General features: G+C 41.7%; 2 protein-coding genes across 4 annotated transcripts in view; one reads left to right on the forward strand and one right to left on the reverse strand.

Annotated features, from left to right (window-relative positions):
• The window catches only part of mst1ra (macrophage stimulating 1 receptor a), a 10661-nt gene extending 8043 nt beyond the window's left edge, over nucleotides 1-2618 (forward strand). The window contains 6 exon segments of the mRNA XM_020598137.1: nucleotides 137-282; nucleotides 381-562; nucleotides 688-797; nucleotides 1472-1637; nucleotides 1722-1858; nucleotides 2069-2618. Coding sequence (XP_020453793.1) covers nucleotides 137-282; nucleotides 381-562; nucleotides 688-797; nucleotides 1472-1637; nucleotides 1722-1858; nucleotides 2069-2300 — 973 coding nt within the window. The 3' untranslated portion in view covers nucleotides 2301-2618.
• Nucleotides 2619-6438: 3820 nt separating this feature from the next.
• On the reverse strand, nucleotides 6439-11478 carry LOC109959011 (myosin-9-like). Of its 3 annotated transcripts, none has more exons than XM_020598052.1 (2): nucleotides 9415-11478; nucleotides 6439-8904 (listed from the first exon to the last, which is right to left on the reverse strand). In XM_020598052.1, the coding sequence occupies exons 1-2, from the start codon at nucleotides 10428-10430 to the stop codon at nucleotides 6462-6464; spliced, it is 3459 nt and encodes a 1152-aa protein (XP_020453708.1). In that variant the 5' UTR covers nucleotides 10431-11478; the 3' UTR covers nucleotides 6439-6461. The 3 variants fall into 3 exon arrangements, with proteins under 3 accessions (XP_020453708.1, XP_020453707.1, XP_020453706.1); XM_020598051.1 differs by having other exon boundaries at nucleotides 6439-8660; nucleotides 9150-11478; XM_020598050.1 differs by having other exon boundaries at nucleotides 6439-11478.
• Between the last annotated feature and the right edge of the window lie 330 nt (nucleotides 11479-11808).

Raw genomic sequence — 11808 nt, forward strand, 5'->3', positions numbered from 1 at the left:
AAGGTAAGAGTCTTGTATTTCATAAAGCAGTAAACTATCTGTTAAACGTGATTATATATAGAGTATATATAAAACACCAATGTCATGCTTAACCTCTTGAATCTGATTTATATTTTTTCTTGCTTGCTTTTTACTTTGTTGCAAATTTTAAATTAGTAGATATTTTTTAATACATGAACACCACTTTTTCTTCTCATGCAGGCCACTTTGGGACAGTTTATCATGGATACCTGAAAGACAGCAATAGGGAAGAGTTTCACTGCGCTGTTAAATCACTGAACAGTATGTTAACATCTACAGTACTTTAATAAGAAAGTCCTCAGTATATGATCTCTTGGCTGGTAGACTTGTTTGTATAACAGTATTTTTTTAAATAGCAGGAATCACAGATTTGGAGGAGGTGGACCAGTTCCTCAGAGAAGGCATCATCATGAAAGGTTTCCACCACCCCAACATACTGTCTTTGCTGGGCATCATGTTGCCTAAAGAAGGGCTCCCTCTGGTGGTTCTGCCATATATGAAGCACGGGGATGTGCGTCATTTCATCCGTTCTGAGAAAAGGGTAAATTACTCTGAAGGTTTCTGGAGCAGTAGGGTCATGACTGTGAATATTTGTTTTGTTGACCTGCCAAGAGAATTTTAATACTGCAGACCATAAGCTTTGGTTCATTCATTTGTCCTTTACAGAACCCAACAGTGAAAGATCTTATTGGCTTTGGACTTCAAGTTGCCAAGGGGATGGAGTATTTAGCGCAGAAAAAATTTGTCCACAGAGACCTGGCTGCACGTAACTGCATGTGAGTGTGAATGACATACTGATGACAAGTCAGTGGAAAGGTTTTGGCCATTTTACTGTCTTTAGAAAAGTTAATGGTCATCTGCAAGTTCAGTTTTGGTTGATATTGTTCTGCAGTTTACAGCACAAAAAGGCTGATTAATTCCAAGATCTAACATGGGGTTCTTCACAAATTTAGTCCGGATAATGACGATAAACATGTCTGTTTCTGTACCTGTAACATGTCTACAATATGATTGTGAGATAAGTTGAACCACTTTAATAGGTAAAGAAAGAAAATACTGCCCTGTGGATCTTGCCTAGAAATAAGTGCAACCATATTTAGTGAAGCAAACAGATGACCTTGTCCATCTGAAAGCCTCTTAGGATAAGAAATATTTGAGACACTGGTAGTATAGTGTCTATTTTTGTGGGCTGCTATTTGCCCATACATGTTAAAAGAGTAGTTTGACATTTTGCAATATACACCTTTTTGCCTTCTAGCAAAGAATTATATAATACTATCGAGACCAATCTCATTTTCTGTTGTTTCTCACTGTCTGCATCCCATGTGTGTAATTGGATCATCATCGACACAGATCTTCAAGATTGGTGTAAATTTAAGTGTACTTGGCTTCTCTCAAGAACATCTTGACTTTAGTGATGCTCCTTTCTTAAGATGCCTTTTCTTTCCAGGCTGGATGAAACATTCACAGTAAAGGTGGCTGATTTTGGGATGGCAAGAGACATCTATGACAAGGAATACTATAGTGTTCAAGATCACAAACGGGCAAAGCTACCAGTGAAGTGGATGGCCATTGAAAGCCTGCAAACACAGAAGTTCACGACCAAGTCTGATGTGGTGAGTGTACTTAATCCAGGACAGAAAAATATCTATACATCTGTTATATTTGTATCTACAATTCATTTCTTATCTGTTTTCCAGTGGTCATATGGCATCTTAATGTGGGAGCTGATGACCAGAGGTGCTAGCCCATATCCAAATGTGGACCCCTATGACATCACACTCTATTTGATGAAGGGACGTCGGCTTCCACAGCCACAGTTTTGCCCCGATGCTCTGTAAGAATCATACCAGCACCCTATAAGTATAACATAACATAATGGGATTGCACAATAGCTTCAGCATGTTGTAATTTAAATTTCTTCAAAATACTAGGTTCTACATTATCATACTGTATGTCAGTTTTGTCTTATCTGTTGTATATATCATTCAGTAGTTTACTCACCGATGTCCGTATGTACTGAACCATTTATTTATTCATTCCACAGCTATTTGGTCATGCTACAATGTTGGAACCCAGAGCCCGAGTGCAGACCTAGCTTCAATAGCCTGGTTACAGAAGTGCAGCACATTCTGTCCTGTCTGGAAGGAGAGCACTACATTAATCTGAAGGTTACTTACGTCAACTTAGACAATACAATGCCTTACCCCTCCATGACTGGATCTGCAGATGAGGCTGAGGCATCAGACTTGGACATAGACAGTAATTCTGCAAGCTGAGTGTCCTAGAGCCCTAAGACTCTCTGATAGTACCCAAAATCAAATTTGGAAAGCATACAAGAGGAGGGACAGCTTGCCTCATCTCATAAATTGTATATGGAGGGTTTGGTTACTATTTTAAAAGACGCTGCAGGTACGATAAACTCTTATTGAAGCTCAGACAAAATCAAGCTGGAAGTTCCCTGTCTTACTACATTTTATCTGGAGCAAAACTGAGACAGCTTGTTGACTGAAGTAAATGTTTGAATTCTTTCTACTAAACATCTGAAGCACAAGTGAAAATGAGACTGAATGTGTGTAACGTGTGTGTGTGTGTGTGTGTGTGTGTGTGTGTGTGTGTGTAAAAGATTTACAAAACATACTATATATCTAAAGCAATATGTATGTATATATATATATATACACACATATATACACACACACACACACAGTTGCAAGAGAAAGTAATGGCACTGTTTTCAATTTTTTGGTTTTCTGCATAAATTGGTCATGAGATGTGTTTTGATCTTCATCAAAGTCACAAATATCAATAAACAATATGTACATGCTGATAAAGCACAAACAGTCATGATCTTTCATACCCTTTATTAAACACACCCAGTTAAGATACAAGGTGATGGTGGAAAAGGTTATGTCAGCACAAGGCTTCTGATGGCAGTAAATGTCAACTGGACTCAGGTGTTAGCAAACCTGGAGTCAATCAATGACACAAAAATGGAGTTGTGGTTTGGAACTACCTTGACTTATAAAATCACTGTGTCCGTGTGCTCGTGTGCTCTTCACAAGCAGCATCAGCTGATGTGAGCCAGGTCTCACAAAAAAGAGGTCTCAGAAGACCAACGATCAAGAGTTGTTGATTTGCATGTAGCTGGGAAGGGTTACAGAGTCATCTCAAAGACTTTAGATATTCTTCAGTCCACAGTTAGACATATTGTCTATAAATGGAGATGATCCCGTACCGTGGCTACTCTCCATAGAAGTGGGCACCCAGCCAAGATCACTCCAAAGGCACAACACAGAATTCTAAATGAGGTAAAAATGAACCCTAGAGCAACAGCTAAAGACTTGAAGAATTCACTGGAGTTGGTTCTCTGTTCATCAGTCAACCATATGCAAAATATTGAACAGGCATTGTGTTCATGACAGGACACCATGGAGGAAGCCATCACTCTCCAAAAACAACATTGCAGCATGCCTGAAGTTTACATATTGGAAGAGATAATACTCCATAAACTCAGTTCATTCACTTTAATAAAGTCCTGTATCATAATCTATGTCCTGACTAATTCCACTACAAGATGAGTTTACAAATTTACATACTGTATCGGTCGTTTAGTCCATCCATCATGCAGGTCCACCTTTGATGATAATAAGCACAAGCAAGTGACAATGCTCCTCTATCATTCACTGTGCTAATAATACCATGGCAGCACTCTCCTCAAGTTAAATAATTTCAGCACAAAGGCAACAACAGTCTGTCTGGTTTCTTATCTTAAAGTTCCCCAGAAAGACATCCTGACAAGCAGCAGCCACGTAAGCTTCTCAGAGCAATGCAATGTAATAGACTTGTGTCTATGAAGTGACTTTACCAAATATCTTTAGAAATGCTGTAACGTTGAGAAATGCCATTTTCATTTAAATGTAAAAAAATCAATCAAGAAAAGTGCATTTAACTTGTAGAGTGGCAAACATTATTGACATTTTACTCAGAAGAGTAATGTAAGCATACACAGTTGTGTGTGTGTGTGGCCTTGTTTTTCAATACTTGAGGGGGGGGCCAAAATCCATGAGTTACTATCTTCGTGGGGACCGGAAGTCACTTGCTGGTACCCACAACGTAGTTTGTTGAATTTTATGAAAACGATGGGGTGTGGGGTTAGAGCAAGTGTAAGCTTTGGTTAAGTGATAGGCAAATAGAAGTTCTAGTTAGGGTTAGGGTAAGTCTCCTGGAAATGAATGCAAATCTATGTAGGAACCCGGTAAGTGACAAAAACAAGGATGTGTGATTGTGGTATCCAATAGCAGCCATTTTGAATGCACATTAAAATGCACATTAAAGGAACCAGAACAACTTGCCTTTAATATCTGAACACAGCAGCAGTTAGAAAACTACACATCAGACCAAATCACGCAGTGAGCACCAGAGCAGTTAGAAAACTAAATGGGTACGTAAAATGTAAACATCTGGCTTCCATACTCTGTTCCCCATCTTAGTTTAGAGTGTTGGCATGCTGTAAATTGCTAATTAGAAAAAGCTGACAAAAAAAGACATTAGTTTTGCAGATGTTTAATAATAAATATGCTCTGGACAAATTAAAATGGTTGAGCTGATAATAGTGGAAACTAACTACATATGCAGTATTTTTACTTCACTCAAGTATTTCCATTTTCAACTACTTCATACTTTGCCTCTGAAATGTAGTAAAATCAAATATTGTACTTTTTACTCCACTGCATTTATTTTGTAACATTAGTTACTAGTTTTTTTGCAGATTAGGATTAATTATACAAGTACAGTATAATCATAGGACTTTATTGATCCTCAGATGGAAATTCCAAGACTTCCCAGCAGTATGTAAAGCACATTATAATCACACGAGGTAGTTACTTTACCATCTGCTATGTTAAAGTGATGTACACATTAATGCACTGGTAATTAGAATCCAATAATATACTCTGATCTGAAAATTCTGCAACAGGACTACTTTTACTTTTGGTCCTTCAAGAATATGTTGATTATATCGTTTATACTGTTACTTAAGTAAGGGATCTGAGTATTTCTTCCACCACTGGATGGCGCCAGGTGAAAAGCAAAGGATCACCTAATTGCTAACAGTTAATCCTGAGGGGAACTCTGTTAATGTCTGAGCTGAATTTCATGACATTTCATCGAAACACTGCTCAAATATTTCACTTTAAACCAAAACTGTCTACATCATGGTAGGGCTACAGGTCAGGAGATCACTTAAATCTGTGTAGATTACACACTCATATACATTACATTACATATAGTTACTATTTAGTCAATAATTAATAGTTATATTGTGAATATATGAGTGTGAATTAAAAATGTTCATATAATTTCGGCAAGCCTTCTGTACTCTGTCAGCTCACTGTGTAAATTGTTAAATGTTTGTGTGTGCTCAAGCAAAAACATTTTGAGTTCATGGTCTGTTTGTTTAACCCACTGGGTCATCTTAATCAAACTCAATTTGGGAATTGACATAAAAAAACATGGGATAACAGAAGGGGAGTTGGACACGGTCAGGAGGACATAATAAAAAATTTGTGGATCAGAGGGAAGGGACAGAAGATAGACGGAACAGGAGCAAGCAAGGAGCTGGCTGGGAGGGGAGACAGGAAAGGACTAACTTACTGACTAATTTGACTGATCATGCACAAATAATTCTCTTATTCAGTACTTTTATTTGGTTCACTGCAGAGAAGGTGATTCTATCAGATACCTTTTGATTTACTGTAATAATAAAGGATGATTGGAATTGTAATAATTTGTCTGTGAATTAATTTAGCTCACATCAGACACCAATCAACCTAAGCTTCATGTCTTTGGACTGTGGGAGGAGGCCGGAGTGCCCGGAGAGAACCCACACAAACACAGGGAGAACATGCAAACGCCACACAGAAAGACCCCGGTTCGGCAGGGTCTTGAACCTGGAACCTTCTTGCTGTGAGGCAACAGTGCTAATCACCGCGCCGCTGTGCCGCCCATATAAATTTATTTTTCCTCCACTTGACATGGCGACACTCTAACTGTTCTTCCCTGTTCTTTAAGTCTGCCCTGACATCACTCTTCTCTTGCAGTACATCATTGTGCTAAGTCTCATTGGAGGCTCTGCATTCCTCAATTTCATCTAGCAGGGAGGCTTTCTCCTGTTTCCACTGGAGGTGCTCATTCTCTGCCAGCTCTTTGAATGTCTCTAGATCAGCCACAAGCTGCTGTTCCTCTGTCTTTTGCTGCTCTAGGTGGGCAACATGGCAGCACTGGGTTTGGTTCAGGTCTGCCTGGAGGGAACACACCTCCGACTGCCACTGCTGTCCTGCTTCCTTCTGAGCAGCCCTCAGCTGATTATTCTCAAGACTGAGTTCCTCCAGCTGGGCCTCCATAGAGCTCGCTGTCCTCTCCAACTCCTGCTCCTTTCTCTACAGGGTACTCTTGAGTTCCTCTGTGGTCTGAAGGTGCATTGCCTTTTTCTGCTTATACTTCATTCGAGCCTTTCTCGGGGTATTATTTTGGGTTTTACGGAGACTTTTGTATTTCTTCAGCTGTGTCATGTAGAAGGTTTTATATTTCCTCCACTTGTCATGGCGACACTTTGGCTGTTCTTCCCTGTTCTTTAAGTCTGCCATGACATCACTCTTCTCTTGCAGTAAATTATTGTGCTCAATTTCATTGGAGGCTCCACATTTCTCAGTTTCATCTAACAGGGAGGCTTTCTCCTGTTTCCACTGGAGGCGCTCATTCTCTGCCATCTTGTTGAATGTCACTAAATCAGCCAGAAGCTGCAGTGCATCTGTCTTTTGCTGCTCTAGGTGGGCAACATGGCAGCGCTCGATTTTGTCCAAGTCGGCCTGGAGGGAACACCTCTCCCACTGCCACTGCTGCTCTGCTTCCTTCTGAACAGCCCTCAGCTGATTATTCTCAAGACTGAGTTCCTCCAGCTGGGCCTCCATAGAGCTCTCTGTCCTCTCCAACTCCTGCTCCTTTCTCTGCAGGGTACTCTTGAGTTCCTCTGTGGTCTGAAGGTGCATTGCCTTTTTCCGCTTATACTTCATTCGAGCCTTTCTCGGGGTATTATTTTGGGTTTTACGGAGACTTTTGTATTTCTTCAGCTGTGTCACGTAGAAGGTTTTATATTTCCTCCTCTTGACATGGCAACACTTTGGCTGTTCTTCCCTGTTCTTTAAGTCTGCCATGACATCACTCTTCTCTTGCAGTAAATTATTGTGCTCAATTTCATTGGAGGCTCCACATTTCTCAGTTTCATCTAACAGGGAGGCTTTCTCCTGTTTCCACTGGAGGCGCTCATTCTCTGCCATCTCGTTGAATGTCACTAAATCAGCCAGAAGCTGCAGTGCATCTGTCTTTTGCTGCTCTAGGTGGGCAACATGGCAGCGCTCGATTTTGTCCAAGTCGGCCTGGAGGGAACACCTCTCCCACTGCCACTGCTGCTCTGCTTCCTTCTGAACAGCCCTCAGCTGATTATTCTCAAGACTGAGTTCCTCCAGCTGGGCCTCCATAGAGCTCTCTGTCCTCTCCAACTCCTGCTCCTTTCTCTGCAGGGTACTCTTGAGTTCCTCTGTGGTCTGAAGGTGCATTGCCTTTTTCCGCTTATACTTCATTCGAGCCTTTCTCGGGGTATTATTTTGGGTTTTACGGAGACTTTTGTATTTCTCCAGCTGTGTCACGTAGAAGGTTTTATATTTCCTCCTCTTGACATGGCAACACTTTGGCTGTTCTTCCCTGTTCTTTAAGTCTGCCATGACATCACTCTTCTCTTGCAGTAAATTATTGTTCTCATTCTCATTGGAGGCTCTGTAATTCTCAATTTCATCTAACAGGGAGGCTTTCTCCTGTTTCCACTGGAGGCGCTCATTCTCTGCCGTCTCTATGAATGTCACTAAATCAGCCAGAAGCTGCGGTGCATCTGTGTTTTGCTGCTCTAGGTGGGCAACATGGCAGCACTGGGTTTTGTCCAGGTCTGCCTGGAGGGAACACCTTTCCCACTGCCACTGTTGCTCTGCTTCCTTCTGAACAGCCCTCAGCTGATTATTCTCAAGACTGAGTTGCTCCAGCTGGGCGTTCATAGAGCTCTCTCTACACTCCCACTCCTGCTCCTTTCTCTGCAGGGTACTCTTGAGTTCCTCTGTGATCTGAATGTGCATTGCCTTTTCCTGTTCATAATTCATACAAGCCTTCTCCAGGATATTAATTTGGGTCATACACATACCTACATACTTTTTGTATTTGTTCAGCTGTGTCATGTAGAAGGTGTTGTCTTTCTCCAACTGGACATGGCAACACTCTAGCTCTTCTTCCCTGTTCTTCAGTTCTGCCATAAGATCGTTCTTCTCTTGCAGTAGATTATTGTGCTCAATCTCATTGGAGGCTCTGTATTGCTCAATTTCATCTAGCAGGGAGGCTGTCTCCTGTTTCCACTTGAGGCACTCATTCTCTACCCACTCTTTGAATGTGTCTAGATCAGCCAGAAGCTGCTCTAGGTAGGCAACATGGCAGCGCTGGGTTTGGTCCAGGTTTACCTGGAGGAAACACCTCTCCCACTGCCACTTTTGCTCTGCATCCTTCTGAACAGCCCTCAGCTGATTATTCTCAAGACTGAGTTCCTCCAGGTGGGCCTTCATAGAGCTCTCTCTCCACTCCCACTCCTGCTCCTTTCTCTGCAGGGTACTCTTGAGTTCCTCTGTGGTCTGAAGGTGCACTGCCTTTTCCTGTTCATACTTCATACGAACCTTCTTCAGGGTATTATTTTGGGTGATACACAGCTCGTTGTATTTCTTCAGCTGTGTCGTGTAGAAGGTGTTGTCTTTCTGCAACTGGACATGGCAACACTCTAGCTCTTCTTCCCTGTTCTTTAATGCTGCCATGACATCACTCTTCTCTTGCAGTAGTTTATTGTGCTCAATCTCATTGGAGGCTTTGCATTTCTCAATTTCATCTAGCAGGGAGGCTTTCTCCTGTTTCCACTGGAGGCGCTCATTCTCTGCCATCTCGTTGAATGTCTCTAAATCAGCCAGAAGCTGCTGTGCCTCTTTCTTTTGCTGCTCTGCTTCCTTCTGAACAGCCCTCAGCTGATTATTCTCAAGACTGAGTTCCTCCAGGTGGGCCTTCATAGAGCTCTCTCTCCACTCCCACTCCTGCTCCTTTCTCTGCAGGGTACTCTTGAGTTCCTCTGTGATCTGAAGGTGCATTGCCTTTTCCTGTTCATACATTTCCTGTACATACATACAAGCCTTCTCCAGGGAATTATTTTTGGTCATACACATGCCTACATACTTTTTGTATTTGTTCAACTCTGTCATGTAGAAGGTGTTGTCTTTCTGCAACTGGACATGGCAACACTCTAGCTCTTCTTCCCTGTTCTTTAATGCTGCCATGAGGTTGTTCTTCTCTTGCAGCAGATTATTGTGCTCAATCATATTGGAGGCTCTGCATTTCTCAATTTCATCCAGCAGGGAGGCTTTCTCCTGTTTCCACTGGAGGCGCTCATTCTCTGCTGTCTCTTTGAATGTCACTAAATCAGTCACAAGCTGCTGTGCCTCTGTCTGAGCAGCCCTCAGCTGATTATTCTCAAGAATGAGTTGCTCCAGCTGGGCCTTCATAGAGCTCTCTGTCCTCTCCAACTCCTGCTCCTTTTTCTGCAGGGCACTCTTGAGTTCCTCTGTGGTCTGAAGGTGCATTGCCTTTTTCTGCTTATACTTCATTCGAGCCTTTCTCGGGGTATTATTTTGGGTTTTACGGAGACTTTTGTATTTCTTCAGCTGTGTCATGTAGAAGGTTTTATATTTCCTCCACTTGACATGGCGATACTTTGGCTGTTCTTCCCTGTTCTTTAAGTGTGCCATGACATCACTCTTCTCTTGCAGTAAATTATTGTTCTCATTCTCATTGGAGGCTCCACATTTCTCAGTTTCATCTAACAGGGAGCCTTTCTCCTGTTTCCACTGGAGGCGCTCATTCTCTGCCATCTCGTTGAATGTCGCTAAATCAGCCACAAGCTGCGGTGCCTCTTTCTTTTGCTGCTCTAGGTGGGCAACATGGCAGTGCTGGGTTTTGTCCAGGTCTGCCTGGAGGGAACACCTCTCCTCCAGCTCAGAAGGAGGCAGACCAGCAATCAACTGATTATTCTCAAGACAGCAGTTGTTGAGCTGTTGTTCTTCAGCTTTTATCAGTGTGGCTTCCAGTTTTTCTTTTTCACTTTTTATATTGTTAAATTCACCCTCAGTGGTGGCTGTCAGTTGCTGACACCCTATTTTGTCTATCATTGATCTGTCATAGAAAGGTGAAGGTTCCAGCATTTGTTGGACCTCAGTTTGTTTGCACCTCTTCTTTGTCTTTTTTGTTTTTTTTCTAGTACTGTGTGTACACCCCATAGCGAAACCAAACTTGGTAATGTTATACAGTAGACAATTTCTGAAATCCTTGACTTCTCAAATTCAAATTGCAGCCTCTGTGTGTGTGAACAGTAGCTCCAAACGTATGTCCAAATGTAACCGTGAGATCGTTAGGTGAAGGTTCTCTGTGACGTCATCAATGGAGTTCCTTTAATGTGCGCTCCAGGTTGCTATTGGATACCCCCTCAAACACACCCACAGGCGTCGTAAAAGGGCTTGCCATAACAAAATGTAGTCTATATACAATAGTCCATTCATTTTAATTAGATGGCAAATGGTAACTGTCAATCTATTTTATTTCATTCTATTCATTCATTTCTATTCTGTTTCATTTAACTTAAATAATAAAGTTCAATAGGCCAGGAGGCGTGGCTTTGCTCACTGGGTTTTGCTTATGGACAGTTGGGACATGTCCCTACCTAAATTTGAGCAAATTGGAGTCATGTATCAGAATGATGTGCCTGACTGGCTGCAAGGGAGGAGGTAATGTAACGCTCAGATAATATGCTAATGTCATATTTGCTCCGAGACACTGAGGAGCAATAGCTGTCAGTGTGCTGATAACGGTACGTTTTGATATCTGACTTCCTTATACCTGGAAATATATCCACAGATTCAAAGTTTCCGGTTCAGTACGTCATAAGTAAAACGTTCACAAACAACGCCTCTTTTGTTTCATAGTAATGTATAATACAAGCTACAAGCTAATTTCTGCTCTAGACAAATAAAATAACACTGGTATAGCGTTGCATTCTGGGAGTGACAAAATCAACGGCAGAGAGGCGGCGCAAATACGTAACTTTACTGTATTTGTCAAGGTTGCATGCAGAGCAGACTTGTAGCCAATTTTCTTTTCGAGGATTATCCATCTGAATCCTATACTTTTAAAACTTATCACACAGTAAGTTCAATTACATTTCATCTTTCTGCTGATGTTTGCTTACTAACATCATATTGGCTACTGCAGGATATGGTTCTTATTACCATTGCTAACTCTGAGAGACGAGACAGTCCAAGTAACTTCAAAACAGTGCTGATTTATTCAAAGGATCACAGGTAAAATTAACATTACACGCTCAGGCATCTTGCACCTCCAAACTGCTCACAGGCAGATGTAAGATGAAAGACCCTGAACCCACCAGGCCTATACATTATATCCCCTCGGTTGGGCTAGCCCCATACTACACAGAAACGTCAACCGAGACGTCTCTGTTACCAGCTTTGCAGCTGGCCATAGCAGTAGTCAAAACATGAAGCAAATCAATGTGTGTGTGTATGTGTGTTCTGTTGATTAAGTGGTGTGTAGCTAAAAACATTCTCACGACCTCTAGTAACATGTCGTGACTTAAACATAAGA

This window comes from Monopterus albus, unplaced genomic scaffold (genome assembly GCF_001952655.1).
Source record: "Monopterus albus unplaced genomic scaffold, M_albus_1.0 scaffold36.1, whole genome shotgun sequence".
NCBI classification, from domain to species: domain Eukaryota; kingdom Metazoa; phylum Chordata; class Actinopteri; order Synbranchiformes; family Synbranchidae; genus Monopterus; species Monopterus albus.